The sequence below is a fragment of the Monodelphis domestica genome, chromosome 1, assembly GCF_027887165.1.
Source record: "Monodelphis domestica isolate mMonDom1 chromosome 1, mMonDom1.pri, whole genome shotgun sequence".
NCBI classification, from domain to species: domain Eukaryota; kingdom Metazoa; phylum Chordata; class Mammalia; order Didelphimorphia; family Didelphidae; genus Monodelphis; species Monodelphis domestica.
This window is the reverse complement of record NC_077227.1, coordinates 400818991-400846462: the sequence shown is the minus strand read 5'-3', so window position 1 is coordinate 400846462 and position 27472 is coordinate 400818991. Positions and strand designations below refer to the sequence as shown.

Here is a 27472-nt window from a genome sequence, read left to right as displayed (position 1 = left end):
TAAGATCTGAAATTGAACTAATTCAGGGTAAAGGTCCAGTTGTTGGGAAGAGAGACCAATGCTTTTAAGTTTTAATTTAAAGGCTAATGAAAAGAAAACCCAGTGGTCTTCTCTCAAACTTACTTCCATCTTGACCTCTCTTAAAAGCTTCTCTCACACACTCCTCTCCTTGATACTCTCAGTCTCTCTAGATTTTCATGACATAACCTCCTATCTCTGTGAATCTTTCTCAATCTCCTTTATTGAATCTACATCCAGGCCACACACTCTAATCATGAGTATCCTCTAGCATTCTGTCCTGACCTTCTCTTTTCCTTTTATATTATTAAACTTGCCTGCCTCTTCATGTTCAGTTATCATCCCTATGTGGATGATTCTCAGATCTATATATCCAGCCCTAATCTCTCTTATGTTCTAGTCTAGACTCACCAATTGCCTTTTGTGCATCTTGAACTAGATGTCCCTTAGGCATTTCAAACTCAATATGTCCAAAATAGAGCTCATTATCTTTCCCCTGAAACTCTCCCTTCTTCAGAAATTCCCTATTACTCTTGAGGGTACCACTTTCCTCCCAGTCAGTAAAGCTCACAACTTCAGTGTCTTCCTGAACTCCTCACTCATATTCACTGCATACATCTATTTACCAGTTCGTCTCATTTCTACTTTTACAACATCTCATAGAAGTCTCCTTCTGTCCACTCACCCAGAAGTGACCTTGGCATAGGCCTTCTTCATTTCATGCCTGGACTATTAATAATAGCTTTCTAGTTGATCTGCTGCCTCAAGTCTCTCCTTACTCTAGTTCATTCTCCATTTGACTACCAAAGTGATTTTCTTTGTTCTTTTTTGAGAAATTTTTTTTGGTCATGAATTTAATAATAATCAACACAAACATTTGAGAATATGAACAAGAAGATCATAGAGTAAAATTTGATTTTATATATAGTTTTTAAAATTTATTAAATTTAACAAGTGGTAACAAACTTGCCCTATTGTTTATCTCTTACCTGTATTTTTTACTTATTTATTTAGTTGGAGTTTTGTTTAATTAATTAATTTCCTATTTCCATATTATTAATATTTGCATTAGGATGATCATTTAGAGTCTACATCCCCAATCATATCCCCAACAACCCATGTGATCAAGCAGTTGTTTTTCTTCTGTGTTTCTGCTCCCACAGTTCTTCCTCTGGATGTGGATAGTGTTCTTTCTCATAAGTCCCTCAGAATTGTCCTGGATCATTGCATTGCTGCTAGTAGAGAAGTCCATTACATTAGATTGTGCCATAGTGTATCAGTCTCTGTGTATAAGGTTCTCCTCTGTATTTTTAATGTTTTGTTGATACTCCTTTCTTTTCTTTTCTTTTTTTTTTGGCACCTCTGTTAGTTACTACCTTCCTCCCCATGGACGCCATCCCTTGAAACAAGTAATACAAAATAAATCCCCAAAGTGTCCCTTTCTAAAAATGTTTTTCCCATTCTGTCCTAGTCTATCATGTTACCAAGTGGAAAGTATCCTTTGTAAGTGTCTTCTGAAGTCATGATTAGTCTCCGGTTTGATCAGAGTTCTGAAGTCTTTCAGAGTTTTTTCTTTTATATTATTGTGGTCAGCATGTAAATTGTTCTACTTCTGATCATATCATTGTATTACTTCATTCAAATCTTCCCATATTTCTCCTAATCTGCTATTTTGGTCATTTTTAGGGTGTAGTAACATTCTACTCTCCATATGCCACATTTTGTTCATCCATTCCCTCAATTGATTGATACCCATTTTGTTTATAGTTCTTGGCTATAACAAAAAGTGCTGCTATAAATATTTTTCCATATCTAGAGGCATACCTTAGAGATTTTGTGGTTTTGATGCCAGACCATCACAATTAAGCAAGTCATGCGAATTTTTCAATTTCCCAATACATAAACTTTACATTATGATGTAGTCTATGAAGTGTGCAATATAGTATTGTCTTTGAAAAATGTATGCACCTGGGTTGCTCAGTGGATTGAGAGCCAGACCCACCGATGAGAGGTCTTGGATTCAAATCTAGTCTCAGACACTTCCTAGCTGGGTGACCCTGGGCAAATCACTTAACCCCTATTTCCTAGCAGCTAGGCGCTAGCCCTTACTACACTTCTGCCTTGGAACCAAAACACAGTATTGATTCTAAGAGGAAAGGGAGGAAAGTAAGGGTTTTTTTTAAGTACATATCTTAATTTAATACTTTAGTTAAAAAATGTTAACCATCACCTGAGCCTTCATCAAGTTTCAGTCTTTTTGGAGGGTCTTGCCTCAGTATCAATGGTTGCTGGCTGATTAGGGTTTAGGTTGTGATGGCTATGTCTATTTCTTAAAATAAGACAACAGTGAAGTTTGCCACATTGACTCTTCCTGTCACTTAAACACCTCTAGGCCATTGTTTGTGTTAATTGGCTTAATTTCCATATAGTCCTATCTCAGGGATTAGGGAGGCTGGAGAGTTAGGGAGAAGGAATGGTCTTTATCATTTAAATTCACTATCTTATATGGGCTTGGGGTTTGTGTCCCAAAACAATGGCAATGGTAACATCACTGATAGCAAATCACCATAATAGATATGTAATAATAATGGAAAAGTTCGAAATATTTTGATAGTTACCAAAATGTGACACAGACATGATGTGAGCACATGCTATTGGGGAAATGGTGCCAACAGACTTGCTCAAGGCAGTGTTGCCAAAAACCTTCAACTTGTAAAAAATGCAATATATCTGTGAAGTGAAATAAAGCAAAATGCATTAAAACAGGGTAGGTCTGCAATTTAATTCCTTCAGTCTTTGGGGTATACATGCCTATGGTAGTAATAGGGTTACCGTATATGCTCTTCTGGTGGCAGTAGTAAGTTGCTTTTGGAAGTCAACAGCACCATACATGGAAAGGTTCTGGATAACAGGGCTCTTTTTAAAATTCAGTTTTATTTTATTTTCAAGTTCACAGTCTTTTTTCTTCTTACTTCTTCCAATGAGAAAACAAGAAAAACAAAACCCCCATTACAAACATATAATAGTTAAGTAAAAAGTATTGTGTGTCCCCTCCGCCCCCAGATATATCTCAGTCTGCATTCTGAGTCTCTCACCTTTCTGTCTAGGTGTTTCATCATGAGACCCTCTGGGATTTTAATTATGATATTGATTGGATTTCTGAGTCTTTCAGGGTTAGTTATTTATCTTTACAATGTTGTTATTGTGGAAATTGTTCTAGTTCTGCTCATTTCGTACTAGTCCTTCCAAGTTTCTCTGAAACCATCATTTTCATCGTTTTTTTATAGTACAATCGTATTCCTTAACATTCGTGTTCATCCATTCCTCAGTTAATGAATACTCCCTTATTCTCTAATTCTTTGCTATCAAAAAAAGAGCAGCTGTAAATATTTTTGTTTATCTGAGTTCTTTTCCTTTTTCCTTAATTTCTTTGGGGGCATAGACCTAGTAGAGATATTGTTGGCTCAAAGAGTATGCACAATTTAATAGCTTTTGGGGCACAGTCCTAAATAGCTTTCCAAAATGGCTGTTCAAAGTCATTGTCTTCAAGTACAGATATGATCATGTCATTCTCCCTACTCAGTAAATTCCAGTGACTCTCTTGTACTTCTAGAATAAAATATAAAATCCTCTTTCTGTTTAAAGTATTTTGCATCCTGGCCTTTTCAGACCTTTCCAGACTTTTACTCCCTTCCATGTACTAAAAGAGCCAGAAGCATTAGCCTTTATGCTGTTGCTCATCTTGCAACCTCATGCCATGCCTGCTGGCTTCTTTGAATACTCAATTCAATTCAAATTCTACTTCTGCAGGAGGCTTTGACTGTCACTCCTAGGGCTATGCCTTCACCCTAAGATTTCCTTCCAATCTCTGTCTGTCTCTGTCACTGTCTCTCATATTTGTGTGTATATGTATACACACACACGCATATAGATCTTGTATATATACATGGTTGTTTGCATGATGTATCTTCTATTAGAATATCAGCTTCTGTAGCTGTGTGACCCTGGGCAAGTCACTTGACCCCCATTGACTAGCCCTTACCACTCTTCTGCCTCAGAACCAATACACAGTATTGACTGCAAGATGGAAGGTAAGGGTTTAAAAAAAAAAGAATATCAGCTTCTTGAGGGCTGGGATCATGTTTTTGCCTTGCTTTGAATCTCTGGTGCTCAGCACTTAGTGAATCTTTGGTGACTGGTAGAGCATAGTGAAAAGGCCAATTGGCAGCTTCAGTGGCAGTCAGGGATGTGTTTAGATTATTTATGGAGACCTGAGGCAAAAGGCACCCAATAAATAGTAGCAGCAGCTACCCTTTCCCCATCTGCCACCTCTCAGTTTCCTAGCAAGATGCTGAGTTGTTGCCTTGGGACACTGTATGGAAGTGGCTTATTTATCATAATTTCAAATGAGAATTTCATTTCTAAATCCAGTCTTTATGATGGAACTAAAGGGATATCTTTACTCTTTTACTGGAAAGTAGTATCTTTTTTGTGCTATTGATTAGAAATTGTTGTTTTGGGGCAGCTAGGTGGCTCAGCGAATAGAAAGCCAGGACTGGTGACAGGATGTCCTGGGTTCAAATTTGACCTCAGACACTTCCTAGCTGTGTGACCCTGGGCAACCTACTTAATCCCAATTGCCTAGCCATTACTGCTCTTCTGCCTTGGAACCTATACTTAGTATCAATTTTAAGACAGAAGGTAAGGGATTTTGGTAGGGAGTGGGGGTGGGGATATTGAAATTGTTCTTTTTTCCTTCTATCATCAGTGTGTTTGAAGTTAACCATGTACAGCTGAGTGGACCACTGTACTTGTGCCACACCCAGGAAGTCTTCCCCACTTCATAGGTAGTTCTAGACCTTGAAAATCCTTGTCATACATTCCCCTCATTTTACTTTTTTTGCTACCATCTACCACTCCTGAGTAATTGAGGTTCTGAATTATTGGGGCTTCAAGTCTGCTAATTATTCAGATTCCTTTGAGGTGATGACTGCCATCCTCTATGGTATCCCTAAGAAATCTCAAGCTCTTACTCTCACCTAGTATATGCTAGAGGTCCTGTTCCCAAGCCTTGTTTGATTTCTCTCTGTCGCTGACCCTTGTTCTTCTATTCCACCTCATCTTTTGTGGCCTTTAATTGTCTTGTCCTTTTAGCCTTGAGATTCTTACACTACTCTGCTGTCTAGACATCCCCACCTTGCACCTGCACTGTTGACAGTTCCCAAATCCCACTCCTTAGACATTCTTAAATGTATTTAAATATTTCCTTCACAGTTGAACAATAGATATCTGTATCTTCTCAATCATAGGCCTTCGGAAGGTTAAGTGGTTTTTCTAGGATCACACAATGACCAAGTTATCAGCAAAATTAGGATTTAAACCCTTGTCTTCTCCTAACTCCTTGTGTCCCTTGCCCTTTCCCCTATATCATACTGTTTCTATTGTCCAGACCAAGAACGTTCTTTCACCTTACAATATATGGTGTGGTTTAGGATTTTAATGCATTCAGTTTCATTCTATGGAGATGATTACATAAGTCCATACATATATTATGTCAATGTGTCATAGTTACATCAGAGTTGGCAGGCTATCTTCACAAGACTCCTCCCATTCTTATTAGAACCTGTGTGTTCCCAATGTGCTCCTGGCTTGAAATCTGGAGTCATCTTTGACTCCTTTCTCTCCTACCTTTTGCATTAAATTTCTCCAATAAGTGATTATTCTTGCTACCTTCACTTCTTCATCAACCACCCCCTCTTTATCTGACACAATCTGACTTTTATCCTCACTGTTCTCCTGAAACTGCACGTTGAGGTCATTAGGCACTACCCTTTAGGCAAAATGTGTCATCTTTTCTCTCTCCTTCTTGAATTGAATCTGTCTTCTTTGGCTTTGACTATCTTCATCTTCTAATCTCTGGGTATCCTGTAATGCTCTGCCACTGATGCTTTATTATCCTCCTGTGCTTTGATCTCTCAGAGTTAAATCTAGAATGCCTACATCTGTGTGATTGACTTCTAAATCTATATGGCTAGCCCTGATGTCACTCTCTTTTCAGGCTCATATTCCTCACTCTTCCCTTGGATCATACAATTTCAGAGCTAAAACAGAGTGGTGTAACTTTCCCAAGGTTATATATTTTGCTAGCTATTGGCTGGTCTAAAACGAAAACCCAGATTGCTTAGGACCTGATCCAGGGTACTTTCTACTACAGTAACTCATATCCTAGCAATCAGCAAAGTAAGCCATTGAGGTCCATGTTATAATTTGCAGATGAAAGTTTAAGATGCAGTCTTCCCAAAAGATTCTTATAGATCAAGTAGAAAGAAGAAAAATATTTACATGAAACAATGAGTGACAGACAGACAAGATCATATATGGAAAAGTGTTCGTTTTTAGGTTTCCTCCAAGAAATATGGGGCACCTAGTCAGCCCAGTGGTTAGAGCACTGGGCCTGGAGTCAAGAAGAGCTGAGTTCAAATCTGGCCTCAGACACTTACAAGCCGTATAACCCTGGGCAAGTCACCTAACCCTATTTGTCTCAATTTCCTCATTTTAAAAAGTGAGCTGGAGAAGGCAATGACAAACCATTCCAGTATTTTTGTCAAGAAAATCCCAAATGGGATTAGAAGAGTCTGATATGAAAGAAAGGACTGAGCAACAACAAACAACAAATATAAAATGAGAAGGGAGACCAAAGTATGTAAAGTATGCCATGGTTAAATATTGAAATGCAATGTACCATCCTCTTAGAACTTATTTCAAGTTGGAAGGAGGGGTGGAATAGAAATGACTTCTGGGTTAGAAGTTTATATGTGCCCTGACTATGCCTTCCTCACTTCCTTCCCTTCTACAATAGCTAGGGGTACAGATTTCAGCATTAGCTTTCTTTATACCATTCCTTGTTTATATCCAATTAATTTCCTATCTTAGCAACTAGGCAGATTCAGGGCTATGACCTACTCAAAGTTTTAGTGTCTTTAAAATTGCTATAGTTATAACCAGAGGGTTCCATCAAGTTAGAGGTAAAGGTCTGCTGGAGTCAGAGTATTTAGCTTGTTTACCTGAAAGTATTGAGAAAATTTAGCCCTGTGTCTTTTCACTTGTGAATAATTTTGGCCTTATCTCTCACTCTTCAACTGAGAAAGCTTGAGCTTGTTGTACTCTTTTTTTTGTTTTGTTTTGTTTTGTTTCTAAACCCTTACTTTCTGTCTTAGAATCAATAATAAGTATCAGTTCCAAGGTAGAAGAGTGGTAAGAGCTAAGCAGTGGGAGTTAAGTGACTTGCCCAGGGTCACACAGCTAGGACACTCCTGAGACCAGATTTGAATACATGACCTCCCATCTCCAGATCTGGCACTATTTCCAGTGAGCCACCTAGCTGCCCCTGCAAATATACTTTTTTTGTACATTAGAGAAATTCTATTTCTCCAGCCAAAGTAATTAGCTGCATCTGTTCTTTGTTTTCGCTTTCTTAAAGTTTACATTTAAGGGAAGTTAATGGAAACCTTTTAGTGGCCCCTGAAATATCTATCATCACTTAATTGTTCAGTCATTTCATGATCCCATTTGATTTTCTTGGCAAAGATACTAGAGTAGTTGGCCATTTACTTCTCCAGCTCATATTACGGGTGATGAAACTGAGATAAATAGGGTCATACAGATAGTGTCTGAGGCCAGATTTGAACTCTAGGTCTGGCACTCTATTGCACCACATAGCTTCTACTACCATCACTTAATTTTCTTCTAAGATTTAGCACGTTCACTTCCAGAATGTGAAAACTAAAACAAAGCTTGTCCATCTCCTTATTTGGCTGTGTTGGCTGATGTGCAGTTATGTGGCTGACAAGAGGAAGAGTCTTTCACGTGAATGTTGTCCATATTGGCACTTGTCTCTGCGGCCTAATACCTTTAGCAGCCCTAGGCATTCTGTCTCTGTTGGCTTTCACTTGGGAGCTACACACAAAGACACACCTTTCCACTAGGGTGCAGTATCATGTAATATTTAATACCCAGAATAATAAGGGAGCAAAAAAGAAATAACTATTTGGCATGTTTATTATGTGACAGAATGGGTCTATCATACCCCAATTCAGAAGTCTCCTATTTTACTCACTGCTGGTAAAAGTATAGAAGTACCAATGAGTGCTCTAGTTATGGCTTTCCACCACTCATTATTTGAAGTTTTTGATTATTTGGGCTCTAAGTCCACTCCTGGTTTCTTATTCAAAGCCCTCTGATACGATGACTACCATCTCCAGTTGTATCCCTAGGAAATCTCAATCCCGTACTTTCACTTCTGTTTAGTTGAGCCCTGCTCCCAAGCTGTATTTGACCTCAGCATACCCCATTCACTCTGCCACTGACCTTTATTCTTCTGTTCCACTTCACCTTTTGTGGCTTGTCTCGTCTTCGTTTCTCCAGACTTTTTCGTTATGCTGTTCGGCTGCCTAGAAATCCCCATTGCACTGTTGATAATTCCCAGATCCCCCATCTTAAAGATCTTAAATTTATTTCAGATCTCTCCTTCACAGTTGAACAGTGCTTACCTGCATATTCTTATGCCAGAAATGGTGTTCTTCCTGCTACATCAATGATGCCTCCAGACATCAAATACTTAGAAAGCTCCATGTTTGCTCTCCTGAGAGCATGCTAACGATTTATCTTTTTATACGTGTACCTGTAAAGGCACCTCACTTGTTCATGGGGGAGTTCAGCAACAGCTGAACAACAGTTCAGCAATCCCAGACTGCCTTCCTGTTGTTATCCTGCCCACCATCAAGGTGGACCCTAAAGGAACAGCTTATTTTTGTAAAATAGTTTAGGAAGATAGATTTATAGCCAGGGGAATAATGAACCCCAAGGACAATTAGGAAAAACTTGAAATGATCCTTATTCTTGACACTGCTGCCATTGTTTAGGTAATTTAACAACCCAGAACCATAAATTTTCCTTTGTTTTAACCCAGTAAAACTCTAAGAAACGAAAAATAGAGGTGCTGGCTCAGATCATGGTTGTTATAAGCCAAAGTGGTTTGAAGAATTTGGCAATGGTTTGTAAGAAATGAGCCTCAAATTGTTTCGGTGAATTTTCAGAATAGCTTCTCTACAGTGTTCTACCTCCCTCTCTGAGAAAGGCCATTTTATATGTGTATCTTTTGATAAGACACAAAAGGAATAAACTGCTTACTGGACCAACTAGGACCAGCTAGGAAAATGGCATCTGATAGAACAACTGCCTAAAAGAGCTGCATTTTTCAGATGCTACAGCAATTTTTTTTTTATTTGGAAAAAAAATTGCTAAATTAGTAAGAGAAATGGTTTCTATCGTTCTTATTTATTTTTTTTTTGAAGGGAAGGAGGTGTGATTGATGGTCATAAAAGATCATCACATAAGAGAAGCTTTTGTTTTTGCTTGGCTTTGGCTCCAGTTGCTTATGCTAATTGTGAGCCCACTCTCAAGCACCATGTCTTGAACTTGTCACAGATGATAAGTCCAGGGGAAGCTAAGAAAAGAAGAAAGCTGGCCCTTTGAGGTAGTTGAGGGCTGAACTTTTTGGCTACTTTGGCAGTACATATCTGTACTTTCAGAGTGAGAAATTGGGCATGTTAGGAGACAGGATCTCCCTTTAAGATCTACTTTGTGAGGATGAGAGGAGGAATATTTTATGAGCTGAGATTAAATATCTGTTCCTTGGATTTGGAAAACTTTTCTTAAAGTAATAGCATTCAAGAGGATGTATATGTAATTTCCTATTCAGATCCCCATATTTAAGATTATAGGAACAGATTTAGAGTTGGAAGAGACCTTAGGGATCATCTAACCTGTTCTCTGTATTTTATAGATCAAATTGAGGCTCAGAGATAGTGCAGAGTCAGTACAATTAGTAAATTGCAAAGCTGGAGTTGAAACCAAAATCCTCTGCCTTTAAATCCAACACTCTTTCCACAATACCAGTGATGACAAACCTATGGCATGGGTACCAAAAATGGCACCAAAGATGCCTTCTCTGTGGGCACTCCCCTACCTCCCACACGTGCCTGATGACATTTTTTCATATCATATGCCCCTTTGCCCGGCAGCCCAATGGGAGTGCTTTCTCCCTGCCCTGTGTGGGGTAAAGGAGGGGCAGGGAACACTGAGCACTCGAGGGAGGGGGGGCCGTTAAGCACTTCATCTCTAAAAGGTTTGCCATCACCCCATTATACCATGCTATTTTGTTTGAAACTAATTTTAAGCCCCTTTGAATAAAATCTATATTTTCACCTATTCTTCCCTGACATATTCCTTGAAGTATTTGGCATAGCCAGTGGGGGGGGGGGGGGGGAATATGAAAAATTACTAATACACTTAGTAAATCCATTGACCATTTCCCATGTATAATATGTAAAACTCTAGAAAAGGTCTCAAGGACTATGAAGTCCTAAACAGGAAACTAAAGAGTTTGGGAATAGTGTTGACATTTTCATCACTTTTTCCAGTTGAAGATTAAGATCTTGGGTGAAAAAGGAAGCTATGGCAAATGGACAGCTGATTGTATATGGGCTTTGGTTTTCTGGACCAGGATTTCAGGTCCTGTAATAATGCTCTCCTAGTTGAAGTCTAGGAAATTATAGAATTTTAGAGTTGGGAATGGCCAATGACAAATAATTCCCTTAATAACATACTCAGCATTGAAGACTGAGTAGTGTTATGATTAAAATTTAGTTTCTCTGCTAAAAGTATTATATTTTTATGAGGTTTATTAAAGATTAAGAAATAAAAAAATACAAAATAAGGAAGCACATGCTGTAAAGATTAAAATTTAGGAATATGGGGAGACTGAGGCAGGTAGAAATTAGTTTCTCTCTGCAAGGAGTATTATATTTTTTCAGAGGTTTATTAAAGGTTAAAGATTAAAGAAAATACAGAATAAGAAAAAACGCGTGCCTAGGCCAGATAACCTCACATCACAGAAGAGATGCATCTGCTCCAAAACAGAAGTCCAAAAGAGAGACCCCAAAAACCTTTGCCACCATCTTAAATCCTTCCTCGATCTCGGCCCACTTCAGAATTCCCGTGAGATTACAAAGCATTTTGGGGAAGTGGAGCAAAGGCTTGTGGGGATTGTAGTCTTGTATTCGAGTCTATTTTTTACAGTGCCTAGGAGGGCCAAAAGGCCCATTCAGTTTCACTTACTCTACATCTTGAGAGACGTGTGCGCTTGGAAGTGGAAGCAGGGAGAGAGCCAAAGTAGGCGGAGAGTCAGCCTAAATACAATTTCTGTTCTCAGCCCATGTGGGAATTCAGGTGGGATTATAGTGAATTCTGGGAGCTACCAAGGACTTCTGGGAATTGAAGTTCAGGGTTCAAATCTCCATTTTTACAGGAAATAGTGTTTAGCTTTAAACTTGTCTCTATGATCAAGAGACATTGAAGGTGAAAATGGGGATTAAGGGAGAAAAATTCCTATGGAAAACTAAACCAGTTTTTTAGAGATGATGAACTGAGACCTAGATCAGTTAAATGACATGCCCAAGATCATATGTATGACATAGAATGTTAACAATATAGAAAACAGATGAAAAGATGAGTAGGGATAATATTTCAGATGTTTATATAGTAATGCATATAACATGAATGATAAAGTGAGCGTGAGGTTTTATTTAACATGATAAAGTAAATGCAGGTAGGAATTACCTAGTTTTAGTGATATAGAATTAATGATAATAATATACCTCCTGTAGTAGAGGCAAAAGAAATATATCTGATTAACACAGTGATCAATTAACTTGTTTGTCAATAAAATATTTCCACTAAAATGAAAATCCATAACTGCTAAGCAAGAAAGAGCAATAGAGAGTATTTTGATCAGAAAGAAAGAAGTTATATTGTCTCACACTGCTACCTTGTTATAACTCTTATACCTAGCTTCCTGAAAGCTATTCCAGAAGAATATTATTCTTCTAATAAACTGTAAAGAGAGTAGTATAAGCTGAAAACAGATGGTCTACGATCTGAAGACCACTCAAATGAAGTTGGAGAGACCTAACAACTACAAGATGAAACATTTTTCATGCACAGCAACACTCAAAGACAATCTCTTTGTAAAAAGATAATGCCTGGCAACAGAAGTATTTTGTGAATATAGTACAAAATACTTGGCCATATAAAAGAAATAGACATGTTTCTGTTGACAAAAAATGTCCCAGGAGCAAGATAGTGTTGGAAAGGCAATAGGACTTTCATACACTAAAAACCGAATATGGAAGGATAGTGCATACATACATAGTACCAAGAAAAGGGCACTAAACTTGGAGTCATAGGAGCTGAATTCTGCTGTAGACCTGTCACTTCATCTCTCAGAGCCTCAATTTATTCATCTATAACATGAGATTGGACTTTTAAGATCCCTTCCATCACCCATCTGAATCCATGACTTCCTATAACTATGAGTTGGACTTGATTTAATAAAAGTTTGGTATCCCAGAAGACCAAAGAAGCAACAAGAGAGTTGCTACTCAGATCCTAATTCTGACCTAGAAGATAGAACTAATTGGTTGGTACTGTAGAATTGACTGGAATTGGGTGGCTAGGTGACTTGGATTGAGAAACAGGACTGGAGAGGGAGATCCTGAGTTCAGATCTAACCTCAAACACTTCCTAGATTTGTAACTCTGGGCAAGTCATTTAATCCCAATTAGTATTGATTCGAAGATGGAAGGTAAGGCTTTTTTCTTTTCTTTTCTTTCCTTTCCCTTTTCTTTTCTTTTCTTTTCTTTTCTTTTCTTTTCTTTTCTTTTCTTTTCTTTTCTTTTCTTTTTTATAATAATAATTGACAAGAATATGGGAGGCAAGAAGAAGGAAATGGGAAATAGGGGGTGGAGAATAATAATGTCACAATGTTAATAGTATACTGTCAAATTTGAAGGATAGATTCTTCCTGTTGGTGGGTGACCAGCAAATTAATTTTCCATTTAATTACATTTTCTTTTTATTAGGAACTTGATCATCAACAAACATTTAGATGTTGATCACAAAATAAAAAAAACTGAGGCAGGTAGAAATTAGTTTCTCTCTGCAAGGAGTATTATATTTTTATGAGGTTTATTAAAGATTAAGGATTAAAGAAAATACAGGATAAGAAAACATGTGCCTAGGCCAGAGAGGCCTAGACAAGATAATCTCACCTCATGGAAGAGACGGGTCTGCTCCAAAACGGAAGTCCAAAAGACCACAAAAAGCCTTTGCAATCAGGTTAAATCCCTTCTCGATCTCCGGCCCACCTGAAAATTCAGTGAGATTACAAAGCATTTTGGGGAAGTGGAGCAAGGGCTTGTGGGGATTGAAGTCCAGAGTTCAAATCCATTTTTTACATTCAGTTACATGTGAAAAATGTGAACTTTTGTTACATATAGTTTTTTTTTTTAAACACTTATTCAGGGACTGGTAGACAGTTCAGTGGCTACAAAGCCAGACTGGGAGACAGTAGGTCCCGGTTTCCAATGTAATCTCAGACATTTCCTAGCTGTTTGTACTTGGGTAAGTCACTTAATCCAATTGCCTAGCACTTTTTTTTTTTCTTGGAACCAATACTTAGTATCTGATTCTCAGACAGAAGGTAAGGTGGGGTTTTTTGTGCATATTCCATTTTAAAAGGTAGTTCCCCTGTTTGTTTGTTTTTTTAAACCCATACCTTCCATCTTGGAGTCAATACTGTGTATTGGCTCCAAGGCAGAAGAGTGGTAAGGGCTAGGCAATGGGGGTCAAGTGACTTGCCCAGGGTCACACAGCTAGGAAGTGGCTGAGGCCAGATTTGAACCTAGGACCTCCCGTCTCTAGGCCTGGTTCTCAATCCACTGAGCTACCCAGCTGCCCCCCAGTTCCCCTGTTTCTGGGACTGTCTGAACTCTGTCTTTGTGTGTGTGTTTAATGTTTAATTAATATGCCTTTTAAAAATATATGTCACTTTTTTCACCAACTATTTCCTTATTTATAACAAATAAGAATAGTCAGGCAAAAAAAAAAAAGCAGTACATTGGTCATGTCCAGAAATGTGTCTCATTCCAAATCTCTATTTTATCTCTCCTTTACCAAGAAGTGGGAAGTAAGTATGTTTGATGAGGAGTTTTCTTTTTCTTTCTTTTTCTTTTTTTTATTGTCATGCAAAACATACTTTCATATTGTTTATTGTTGTAAGTGCTCACTCATAATATAACCAAAATCCCAAAGTAAAACCAAAGATACACTAATGTAAAAAATGACTCTAACAGTTCTTTCTCTGGATTCTCCACCATTCTCCCTCATAAGTCTTTCAGGATTGTCCCAGATCATTGCATTGATGAGAGGAGCTTCACAGATAATCATCATACAATATTGGTGGTTCTGTGTACACAGGGGTTCCATGAGGAGTCTTGTGAAATCATCATTGTTCACTGTATCAAAGTTGGATTTCCTTACATCACTTTGGTTGTCATGTAAAAGTTCTCCGGATCTTGCTTATTTTGCTTGATAACAATTCCTACAACCCTTCCTTCCCAGTTTTCTCTCAGTTCTTCAGATCTGTCATTTCTTTAACAATACAAATCGTTTGGGAAACTGCTGAACAAGTTGTGGTATCTGATGGTGATAAAATACTGTTGTGCTGTAAAGAATGATGAACAGGATGATTTCAGAAAGAGCTGGAAAGACCTTCATGTACTGATACAGAGTGAAATAAGCAGAACCAGGAGATCATTGTACTCAGGAACAGGGATACTGTGGAAAGATCAAATGTGATAAACTTAGCTACTCTCAGCAATACAATGATTCAGGACAATTCTCAGGGACTTATGACAAACAATGTTATCCACCTCCAGAGAAAGAACCGTTGGAACTGGAATGCAGATCAAAGCATATGATCTTTCACTGTAGTTTTTTGGGTTTTTATTTTTGGGTTTTGTTTTTATATGATTATCCTCCTACAAAAATGAACAATATGGAAATATGTTTTATATGATGATAATATATGTATAACCCAGATCAAATTGCAGGGATGGGAGAGGAGACAATATGGATCATGTTGTTTCAGAAAACTTATGTGGAAATTTGTTATTACGTGTAATTGATAAAGAAAAAATACAGCTAGCCATTACATTAATATTCCACAATTTGTTCAGCTGTTCTCAGGGAATATATTTTTGTAATAAGTTTTGTCCTTTTTTGAGAAGAGTAATCGGAGTTGCAAAATCTAGAAATAATTTTTTCTTTTTAAAGTAACCTTGTTGGCCAAGTGTGGATAGCTAAGAAAGGGAGACACCAGGCATAATTCACCCTGTGTACATTTAATTGGGAACTTGATTTTTAAAATGAGTACATGATCAGTCAACCCAATCAAGAGGATTGGGGCCTAAAAAATGAAATTCTGCGGAAGCATGGCAAACAAGTCCAGGAAGGGCAAAGGTGGGGAGGCGTTGAGACAGATCTATCTTAATAGAGAGTTCTCTTTCAAGCTCACATTCAAAAAGGAATGGGATAAAAGATGAAAGTAGAGGGAAGCAACAAAAGAGGAATACAAAAAAAGTATGAGAAACACATGAGATTGTGTGAAGAAGGCTCAAGCATAGAAAGATCTGAGGTTTGTGAAGAATGCTACTGACAGCAAGAAAGCTTTAGGGGAGAATATTTGAGGCATAAAGAAGAATAGGGAAGAGACAGGTCCACAGCTTGCAGTGGAGAATTAATGTTAATTGACAACAAGCACATTTAGTCCCATAGATATCACTGAGACTTGCTGAAATGTGAATTTTGGAAATAGAATATGGCAGTAGATGGGTATATTCTTCTGAAAAGAGGAACAGATTTGTTAAACAAGGCTTTTTTGGGTAGTGTTGTGCCTCAAGATCATGTTACTCCTGTGAGGAAATTAATAAACTGGAGTACGGGAGCATAGTGAAAAACATTTAGGTGAAGATCAATGGGGAGAGAAACAGAAGGGATATATTACAGGGGCATTCTAGTGCAGCCTGATTGAATAGAAGAAATAAATAGATATTGAGATGAAAAGTGAATCACAAAGCTGATGCAGAGGGTTGATATAGTAGCATTGGGGCACTTCAATTATTGGAACATCTGTTGGAACAAATCTGCTAAAACTCAGAGCAAGAGCAACTGATTATTCTTGGCAATAATTTTTTTCCTCGAAATATGAAGAAATGATGAAGGAATTTGATTCTGAAGAAGAAGAAACTAATTGCTAGAATAGAAATCATAGGAACCACAAGAGGAAGTCACTACCTTATCTTAGAAAAGGATGGGAAAGTTGAACGTCATCTGATGTATACATTCTGCATTGGAGAGAATGGATTTTAAAGATTTCAGAGAAAGAATGGGTAGGATTACATACTTTAAGAGTTATCAGAAGAAAGAAGACTTAAAAAGAATGGCATATTCTCAACCACAAATTTGTAGTGATATAAGCACAAATTATTCTGACCAGGATGAAATAGGATGCTATCTAAAGAAACTAATGTTGAGGCAGCTAGGGAACTCAGTGTATAAAGAGACAGGTCTGGAGACAAGAAATCCTGGATTCAAATTTGGCCTCAGATATTTTCTAACTAGGTGACCCTAGGCAAGTCACTTAACCTCATCTGCTTAGTCTTTATTGTTCTACTTCCTTTGAACTAATACTTAGTATCAATTATAAGACAGAAGGTAAGGGTTTAAAGAAAAGAAACAAATGGGGAATGCATATGGGGAAGGTATCAGAAAGACTTAAAAGACAGATGCAAGGATAATTACTTTGGATGAACACAAAAGAGAGACGTGATTTTAGAAGAATTATGTCAGAAAGGCTGATCTTGGACAGATTCCATGTAGAGTAACTTTCTTATATTAAATTACTTTGCATTTTTTCTTTATATGTTTATGTATACACATCTTCCCCATTAGCTCATAAACATTTTGCAAGTATGGATTGTTTCATTTATTGTATTTATATCCCTAACACTTAGTACAATGCCTGGCACATAATAGGTGTTTAATATATACTTGTCAATTGATTGTAGGGCATTTTCAGTACTGAGGGTAGCATTTAGGAAGGAAGTTGACAAGCCGAGCTACATCCAGAGAAAGGCCCTGAAACTATGTCACATGAGAATGTGTTGAAAGAGCTAGAGACATTTAGCTCTTTGGATAAGAGAAGACTAGGTGACACTCTGGGCATCTAGGTGGTACAGTGGGCTAGGAATTAGAAAGACTTATCTTCTTGAATTCAAATCCAGCCTTGGATCCTTACTCTGTGTGACCCTGGGCAAGTCACTTAATCTTATTTGCCTTAGTTTCCTCATCTGCAAAAATCAGCTAGAGAAGGAAATGGCAAACCACCCCAGCATCTTTGCTAAGAAAAACCCAAATGGGATCATAAAGAGTTGGCCATGATTCAAAAGACCTAATAGCAACAAAGAGAAGAATTGGCAGAAGGTGGAAGAGGAGAAAAGTCCCAGTTTTGTAGAAGTTGCCTTCGAAATTTTATTTATGCGCCTGGAAAACTATAAATATATGTCCAGTAGAAGCTTATATGCCCAATAATTGGGGAACAACCAAGTTAACTGTAGGACACAGACTGACTTGAAGAATACAAAGGCATATGAAAAGATTCTTATGAAATGAAAAGTGAAGAAAGCAGGATGAGAACATAATACACACGGACTAGATAGATTAAAATAACAGCAACAAAATCTGATGAGTACACAAATGAAAAAGATATTGGTTGGTAATTTTAAAAAGTTATTTTATTAAATTTATATATAGTTTCTTTTTAACAGGTTATAAATAGATTACCATCTATGTTTTACATGCAACTTCACTATAATATGTTGGTGTTTTATAGTTTTAAAACCTCTTCCAAAAAAAGTTTGAAAGGCTGTCACACAGAAGAGGGTTTGAATTTGTGTACTTACTTGTAAAGACAGCTTTTAGGTTGATGTAAGGAAAATTTGAAATGAGGGTGGGAGTAAGCTCTCTCCTTAGGGAGGTCTGTGTGTGGCACTTGGACCACCACTTGACAGAGATGCAGTAAAAAATATTTGTGCTCAAATATCAGTTGGATTCAGAGCTCCCTTCTAATTCTGAAGATTCTGCAATACAGAAAATTACTTAATTTCAGTTTTACACTCATTTTTTTTTCTGTCAAGGAGTTTAAACTTTGGATTGGAAAGAATAAAGATTATTGGAGTAAATTGGAACTCAAAATATATAAAGAAACAGTAAACCTGGCCCAGTGTCCTAAAAGAACTTCAAGATGTGACCATTACTAGCCCATATTATGTTATTTATAAAAGTGTAGCTTGAGATAGGCATTTATTCCATTACATATAGGTACATTTAATTTTCTATGCAACATATATTTATGTAGCTAAGAGTTTGTCCCCATTTTTCAGACAAGGAAACTGAGACAGAGATGCTTAGGGACTCATTTTTTGCCCGAGGCCGTATAATGTCTGAGACAGGATTTGAAGACTGTCCTTACTGACTTGAAGTTTATTATACTAGCCACTGGACCTCTGCATGCTGCCTGGATTTGGTGATCCCTGAGTAACAGTACCTTTTTTCTTATTTTTGGTACAGTTTACAGGTTGTTGTGGACTTGAACTGCACAGTGGAAAAGTATACTAACAGTTCAACCCTGGTCAAGTTGCTTAACAACTCTTTCTGCCTCAATTTCCTCATCTACTAGGTTCTACTAGTTGCCTTCTAAGATTCCTTCTAGCTCTAAATCCATAATCTTTTCTGTTTTCCTTTTTAAAAGGCTCTGAAACAGACCTTTAGTAATATGGTATATACTTTTGCTGGTGAGCCATTTTGAGAACAGATGAATGTCTTCCCTCATAAGCAAATTTGTTTTTAAAAACCATTTACCTATTTCTAGTCTTGTGTTCTTAGCATTTCTGTTCTAATCTATCTCAATCCCTCCGAATGACATTTTCATAATAGGTGCTTGGTTAATGTTTACTGAAAGAATGAATGCTTCCCTTCAAATAGAGTTGGTAGAACACAATGTCTGGAGTTTGGGACTGACCTTCTCAAAGAGTTCAGTGACATCTTTGTACCAATTTAGAAGTCAGACTACCTGATACTGTTGTTAAGGTGAGAGATTACAATGTCTCACATTTGGGTCAAAGTTCTCTTTCTAAAAAAGCTCTCACAAAAACTTCAGTAGATAAAATCAATTGGGCAGAAGAATAGCATAGGATTCTGCCATCATTGCTTTTTTTTTTAATTTTTAAAATATTTTTTCATGTTTACATGATTTATTTTATTTCCCACCTCTCTACTCTCCCCCCCTCCTGGATCCAATAAACAATTCCACTGGGTCATACAAATGTTATCACTATTTCTATATTATTTCTTTTTACAATAGAGCAATTTTAAAAAAACAAAACCCCAAATCATATATCCATATAAACAAATGGCAAGTCATTTGTTTTTCTTCTGTGTTTCTACTCCCACAATTCTTTCTCTGAATGTGGATAGTGTTCTTTCTCATAAGTCCCTCTGGATTGTCTTGTAGTAGCAAAATCCATTACATGGGATAGTTCCACAATGTTTCACTTTCTGTGTACAATGCTCTCCTGGTTTTGCTCATTTCACTCTGCATCAGTTCATATGAACTGGAGGTTCTTCCAGTTCATATAGAAATCCTCCAGCTCATCATTCCTTATAGCACAATAGTATTCCATCACCAACATGTACCATAATTTGTTCAGCCATTCCCCAGTCAATGGACACCCCCCCCCCAATTTTCCATTTTTTTGCCACCACAAAGAGCATGGCTATGAATATTTTTGTACAAACATTTTTCATTATTATCTCTTTAGGGTACAAACCTAGTAGTGGTATCCTGCCATCATTCTTTTTTTTTTCTTTTTTTTAAACCCTTACCTTCCATCTTGGAGTCAATACTGTGTATTGGCTCCAAGGCAGAAGAGTGGTAAGGGCTAGGCAATGAGGGTCAAGTGACTTGCCCAGGGTCACACAGCTAGGAAGTGTCTGAGGCCAGATTTGAACCTAGGACCTCCCATCTCTAGGCCTGGCTCTCAATCCACTGAGCTATCCAGCTGCCCCCTGCCATCATTCTTGCTGTGTACTAGATTGCAACTAAAGGTTTATCATGTCATTAAGATCAGGGTCTGTAGGAATTGTCAGTCAATCCATAAACACTTATTAAGCTCTTGCTGTTCACCAAGCACAGCACCAATCTCTGGGTACACAAAAGATAGTAGAGGAAAAAGCTAAAATGAAAGGTTATTGGGGACAGCTAGGTAGCACAGTGGATAGAGCACCCAGGTCTGGAGAGTCAGTAGGACTTGGGTTCCATTCTGGTCTCAGACATTCAGGTTTGCATGATCCTGAGCAAGTCACTTAACCCTAGTGGCCTTACTATTCTTCTCTCTTAGAATGGGTTCATTCTAAGTTTAATTTAAAAAAACAACAACAACAACAAATAAGTAGAATAAAATTAAGGAAAATTTGAAAAACCTTTCTATCTATAGGGGGTGAGATTTTTAGCTGGGATTTGAAGAAAGCCAGTTCAGAAGCCAGGAAGTGAAGATGTGGGAGGAGGGGCTGGGTGGAGCCAGGAATAGGGAAGAAACAGTTAAAGTGCCTAGAGCCAGGAGATGGAAGGTCTTGTGCTAGGATCAGCAAAGAGACCTGGCTTACTGCATCAGAGTATATGGAAATAAAGTGTCCTAATACTAAAAAGACAAATAAGAAGGCTAAAAAAATAGGGAAATGTAGGCAATCTAAACTCTTTTTTTTTTTAACCCTTACCTTCCATCTTAAATTAATACTGTGTGTTGGTTCTTAAGACAGAAGAGCAGCAAGGGCTAGGCAATAGGGGTTAAGTGACTTGTCCAGGGTCACATTGCTAAGAGGTGTCTGAGGTCATATTTGAACCCAGGTCCTCCTGTCTCTAGACCTGCCTCTCAATCCACAGAGCCACCTAGTTGTCCCAGAAACATATGGTCTTTTTTTATTTTTATAATATCCTCAGTACATAGCATTTGCCTATTAAATAAATACTTGTTTTATTGAAATGAATTCCGTAAATGAGCCATTCTCTTGTGGATGCAAGGGAACACATTTCTTCTTCCTTTTTCCTTACCATTGTTTCTCCCTACCTTGACCATCTCACTCATTCCCAGCTAACTAGGGAAGAAGTTGTGGTCATTTTTTTCCATTGCCCAAATGAATGCCTCAAGGACTTGACCATCATAACTGTGAAGCTGGATTATGCTTTGGAGAATAGGGTTAGGTAGGGGTTTATTTGATTCTCAGTGTTTAGATCTTGTAGAGTATGTAAACACGAACCTATTCGGAGAGTGTCTTTAACTTGCTTTCTCTTCCCCTATTTCACTGGGAGTGTTGATTTCCCAGTCTGCTAGTGCAGTATCTCTTACCCTCCAGGCAGAAATGAAATCTGAGCCAAGCATTCAGCATCTGGGCACAGCTGGTAGTCCAATGTTTTGGGGTGTTTTTTTCCCTCTGGGCATATAATATTGAGTAGGTGGGGGTAATTTTGGATTTCATCAAAAAGTGAGACTAATAGGAAAGTTGTGGGATTACCACTATTTGCATTTGAATCTTTTCAACTGTAGCTAGACCTGCTTGGCATTCTTAAGATATGCTTGCCTTCCAAATCAGGAGGTTGCCTTTTATATTTTTAAGCATTTCCAACTGGAGTAGGAGGTTTTTTTGAGAGAAGGAAGCAGGGTTCTAGGTTTCCTGGTGTTTTCTATAGAGCCTTAAGTACCTATAGTGGGCCTGTGTTTGAGAATGGCTATAGATGGCTTTGAAGTTCCATTTAAATCTATTTCAGGTATGTGGCATCTAGCAAGCTAGAGTCATAGAATCAGCACTAAAAAGGTGACATCTCCAAATATTCATGATTCCCCAGAAGTAATGTATTTCAATTCGGATTCTGTACCACACAGATTACAAATTCCCAAGTCACCCACCAGAGTTCTATTAGTAGAAAGCCAGAGAGACTCAGGCAGAGCTGTTCCCCTCCCCCTCTTCATGCGTCTTCAGAGCACTTCCTCCCTCCTCTGTCTGGGGTCAGGGGTAGGTGGGAGTGGGACCCTGGCACTCTGTCTCTAAAAGGTTCTCCATCACTATCATTCAGGACAGCCTCTAGTAAGGCAATCAAGCAAGTATGATTTAAGTACCTGCTAAGTGCTAGATACTGTGCTAAGCACCGAGAATACAAAGCAAAAAAAGATTGTGCCTGCCTCAGGGAGCTCACATTCTCTTAGGGGGGGGTGACATGCAAACAAATACATTCTACAAGATCTATACAGTGAAAATGGGAGAGAACTTTGAGAGAAGGCACTGGCAGGGACTGACCCGAGAAAGGCCTTTTTTAGGAGGTGGGGCTTGAGCTAAATCATGAAGAAGGCCCAGGAAGCCAAAAAATGGAGGTAAGGCCAGAGAGCTTTCCAGGGATAGGAAACTAGGAAGTTTTTCTTTTATTATGCAATAGAATTTGCCTTATCTCCTACTTCTACTCAATGTTCTCAGTCATTATCAGTGTTTGAAGAATATAGGAAAGGGAGTAATCTTTCACATGCAAATCAGTCTAAATTGGGCTATTTGTGATCTCTTTCTTTCTCTTACCTGGCCACTGTCTGGTGGAACTGGTGAACAAATGGAAATCTAAAGAACATATATAGTTTTGTATCTTTTCAGTAGCCTGTGTACACTCGTGTGCTTATGCACAGTTTGCAACAGGATGTTAAATGGCTGTTGCCTGTGTTCTAATAAAGCAGGCAAGCATTGGGAGAATTAGCTTCATTAAGTCAGAGAGACTAAGTGGAGTGGAACTTTAAAAAGAGGGGAGTGCTATGGGATCTAGAGCCCATTAGCAACCATTTGCAGTTCTTGTGGAAGGAGCAGGATAAAAAATGTCTCAGATCTCAAAATTTTATTTTCAGTAACAAAATACAATTTTTAAGTGAGTTTAAAGTCTTAGTTCCTCTTGCTGTTTGATCTCCCAGTTTCCTTCTTCTACCCAGCATTGTTGGAGGCAGGAGTGTGCTGAGAAATATTCAGGATGCCTCTCAGAAGAAATGGGGGGGGGGGGGCAAAACAGCTGGGTGGCTTAGTGGATTGAGAGCCAGGCTACAGATGGGAAGTTCTAGGTTCAAATCTGGTCTCTAGACACTTCCCAACTGTGTGACCCTGGACAAGTCACTTAACCCCCATTGCCTAGCCCTTACCACTCTTCTGCCTCGGAACCAATACATAGTATTGACTCCAAGACAGAAGATAAGGGTTTAAAAAAAAAAGGAAGAAAAGTGTGGGGAACGTGCTTTTTAGCCTAATGTACATTGTTAACATTTTCTCTGTCACCTAAATCTAGACAGTCAACAAAACAATAAATCAAGCCTTGGTTTGTTGCATTTGTCATTTCTGATATGTGAATGCTTAGACCTAAAAGTTTTCAAGTGATTCCAGAACCAGTTCAAGCTGGCTCCAACACACCCTTGGAAAGAATCTGAAGATAAATGAAATTAAAGGATTTGGAAATCATAAAGTATCAGCAAATGTAACTTGGCATTTTCTTCTTTCCATGTCATCTCTTAAGATTTTTCTCCCACTGGCATAATCTTTTTCCTTGGGACTTCGTTTGCTCTGTGTTTTGGAGGCAGTGTGGTATAGTAGAGTCTTGGGTCCAGGGGTGGTCTCAGCCACTGTACTTCCTAATAGTATGGGCCTAGACAAGTCACTTAATCCCTTTGTGCCATAGGGCCCTAGTTTGTACATTGTAATACAGTGGTCTCTCATACTACTTACCTCCCAGAGTTGTGAGGGGAGCACTTTATCTACGTGTGAGTTATTCATCTTATTGCAGTCTCTGTGTACTTGGCTGTGAAATTCAGATTAGCTCTGGCTCACAGCTTTTGGAAAGAACAAGGAGGACCACATTGAGGAATAATGATTCTCTCCCCCTACTTCCATTAGTGTTTAAAATAATAGAATTTCAAAACTGAATGGAAGCTTAGAGATGGTTTAGTTCAGCTTCTTCATTTTATAAGCAAGAACCGAACAGAAGGAAGGAATGACTTGCACAATGTCATATAATAGCTAAGCAATGGAAGATCTGTGATTTGAGTTTATCTTTCCTCATAGGTTATAATCTTCTTCAGGCCTCAGATATTGTCTTTACTGTGTTATGATAGCCCAGTGCTAGGGATGGACAAGGCCCTTAGTAATTGTTCAGCTCATCTATTAAATAGTTATTGAGTTGACAGTTTGAGGGGAGGGGGAGCCCATCCATCTTTCTATGGACTAAAGCTGGGGACCCCTAAATAGTATGAAGGTCTAACCCTTTCATGAGCAGGAAATAGTACAGCTCTCAGACCTAGGGGGCTAGAGCAGCTTGGAATGGACACAAGTCTACTTGACATCTGGATCAGTGCTTCTGATCCATAACACTTGAATTTTCCCTGAAGTCATTAGCTTATGGAACCACCCAGCTGCCTAGGTTTGCATTCCTGGGCTGCAAAATTGAATGCTCTTCCAAGTTTTGTGTAAACCTCCTCACATGGCAAGCCTAATAGGGATGGGGACTGGTAGCAAGTATTAGTGACGTTTTAAAAGGAAAAACTGAACAAGATTCTTTGGATCCATCCAGATCTTGTCCTGCCTCTCTTTCTTTGGAAACAGGCTCTGTTTCTTGTTGGCCACATAAATAAAAAGAGCTCACTATTTTTTATACATGCTACATGCTAGTCCAGGGCTAGAATGAAATCCCGAAACATGCTTTCCATGTAATTTTTTAATAGACAATTTCAGTTTCAGATTGTTATATCATGTGTGGGATAATTGAAATGCTCTCATAACATCATGCCTTTGTAAATTCTGAGTTCTTCTGTTGACATCATTAGTGCTTCTCTGCCTTGTCGCTGTGTTCAAAAATGAAATGAAAAGATAAATTCAGACAAGGCTAAAAGCCTGTACTTGATCTTTGTGCTAAGACTGTTTGTATAAAGTGATTGTGCGTTTCCATAATTCACGTAATCTCAGTGTATCTATCCTGTGAGATGATCCTGTGAAATGAAGCCCTGTGGTCCCTGCTTCAGGCTAACTCAGTATGTCTTTTTCAGTGAGCACAAAGATTCCTCAGAGAAGAAACACAGAGAAAAGGAGAAAACCAAACACAAAGATGGCAGCTCAGAGAAACACAAAGACAAACACAAAGATAGAGACAAGGAAAAACGAAAAGAAGAAAAGGTACCTCATCTTCCAGTGGGGAAAGAAATGGAGGTGGCACTTTAAGTTGCCAAACTACATAGGAATTTTCTGTATTAATGGAGAATGTGTTGATCCTTGAGCCCAGGCAGTTTTGCTTGAGACTTAGAAGTAAATCAGTCTTAAGCCTAAAAAGCAAATTCCTCTCTTCCCAAGGCTCTTCCACAGTACTCCAGGGGGATCAGTGTCTCATTGTTTTGTTTTGCTTCTTCCCTGGAAATACTTCAGCTAATCAGTGGATAAACTAAAACTATGGGGATTCCTAAATTCAGCTGCTTTTAAGTGATATAAAAACTCTTTGTGAGGTGGAGTATATTTTTAGTCAGAGAAGAAAGCATCTTACTTATATCAGAGGGGTTAGATCAAAAGTATAGCCTTGATGATATAGAGGATACAGTGCTGACTTTGAATCCTTCATCAGGCACTTACTGATAACATGGTCCTAGGAAAGTCTCTCCTTGTCTCAGTTGCCTCATCAAAAAAATAAGGATAGTAATAACACTTATCCCACTGGATTATTAAAAGGATCAAATAAGATAACATGTATAAAATGCTTTGCAAACCTTAAAGATGTACACAAATATTACCCATTATTGTTAGCATTGATATTACTTGTAGATTGAAAGTTCTTTCTAGCTGTTTGGTTTTTTTTTTGCTTGTTTTTGTTTTTTCATGGTGATCAGTCCCCTCTAAGGCTTGTATATCCAGCCTGGCCAATTAAAACTTTCAGTGAGGTTCTTCCCATCTGGTTGGGGATGGAACGCACTGTGCAGATTTTTTGAAAGACTCAATGTGTCTTAATAAGTCATAGAAGATTGAAAGAGAGAAGGAATGTGGTTGTTTAGTTTGGCTAAGTTTAAAAATACAGGAAATAATGGTTCACTCCTCATTTTTTTTTCTGCTCTGCATAGCAGATCACTGAAAGACATAATGATGTCCATGAAATAGGAGAGATGGTAAATACCTAAAGTTTAAAATCTATTAAATTGGACTTTGATTTAGCCTGAAACAAAATTCCCTTCCAAAAGGAGCCAGTATGGGTATAACATTGTCTCCCAACTACCTATACTGGTTCATGGGAAATTTTTACTAGTACACAAGCCTTGGCTACCCAAACCTACAAACTTTTTTTCTATAAGCACATCTATTTTTACTACCCTCTGATCCCCATCCCCATTCCCACTTTCTCCAAGGTCCATTCCTTACTCACTCTGAATCTCCAAAATCATAATGAAGTTATGTTCTGTGCTAGAGAATTTAGATATTTTACCATCCTGGAGTAAGAAACAAGTGTGTAATGGAAAGACCATAGAACACTGTGTTCTAGAACAGCTCTGCCACTTTCCAAGGCCAACTCAGTAAGCCTGATTTACTTATTTGTAAAATTACTTGGGGTGGGGCTGTGGAGAGTATGCTAACCTGGAGTCCAGAGGACTTGGATTCAAATTTGACCTCAGATAAGTCCCAGCTTTGTGATCTTGGGCAGGTCACTTAACCCTAATTCCTAGCCCTTACTAAGGCAGAAGGTAGGGGGTTTTGAAAAAACTAAAATGAGAAAATTGGATGGTCTGATCTCATAGATAACCTTGGAAAGTTCCTTATGAAAAGAAAAGATGAAGCCTATCCTATGCTAAAAAGAATGTCTAAAGATTCTTAAAGTTGATGTTTGTGATTATGTGAGAGATTCACCCAAACTCAAATCTTTTGAGCTGCTGATCAATATATATGTTTCCTTTCAGGGAAGACCATCTGGGGATGCAAAAATAAAGAAGGAAAAAGAAAATGGTTTCTCTAGGTAAGGAATCTCCTATGTTCAGTAGTTTAATGATAGCAGCATTGGACTAGAGAGACAGACAAACTTACTTGGTTTTCTTCACTATTATAGTGAATGACTTGTGAGGAAATAAAGAATTTAATCTGAGGCAACATTGAGTCTTGTCCTATCAATTGGGAAGAGAGTAGCAATGTGAGTGTTCCAAGAAGTTATTTTGAGGAGGAAAGACTGGTAGGAAGTGATTAAAGCCTGCCTTTTTTCAGAAGTGAATAGGAGGGTGTGTGGCATACAAACTGGGATATATTGAACCAAAGCCAGTTATTAGTTTCCATTTTGTTCTTACTTAAGCTGGTCATACGTTGTTACTGCCAAGCTAAGGTTCCTTCTTTCCTGTTTGCTAGCAAT

The 27472-nt window shown here is 38.2% G+C and overlaps 1 protein-coding gene across 2 annotated transcripts in view; it reads left to right on the top strand.

The window, feature by feature from the left end:
• TOP1 (DNA topoisomerase I) overlaps positions 1 to 27472 on the top strand; it is a 129640-nt gene that overhangs the window by 49468 nt on the left and 52700 nt on the right. For both annotated transcript variants that reach the window (XM_007474340.3, XM_007474338.3), the window contains exons 4-5: positions 25149 to 25275; positions 27033 to 27088. In XM_007474340.3, coding sequence (XP_007474402.1) covers positions 25149 to 25275; positions 27033 to 27088 — 183 coding nt within the window. The remainder of the gene's footprint in view (positions 1 to 25148; positions 25276 to 27032; positions 27089 to 27472) is intronic.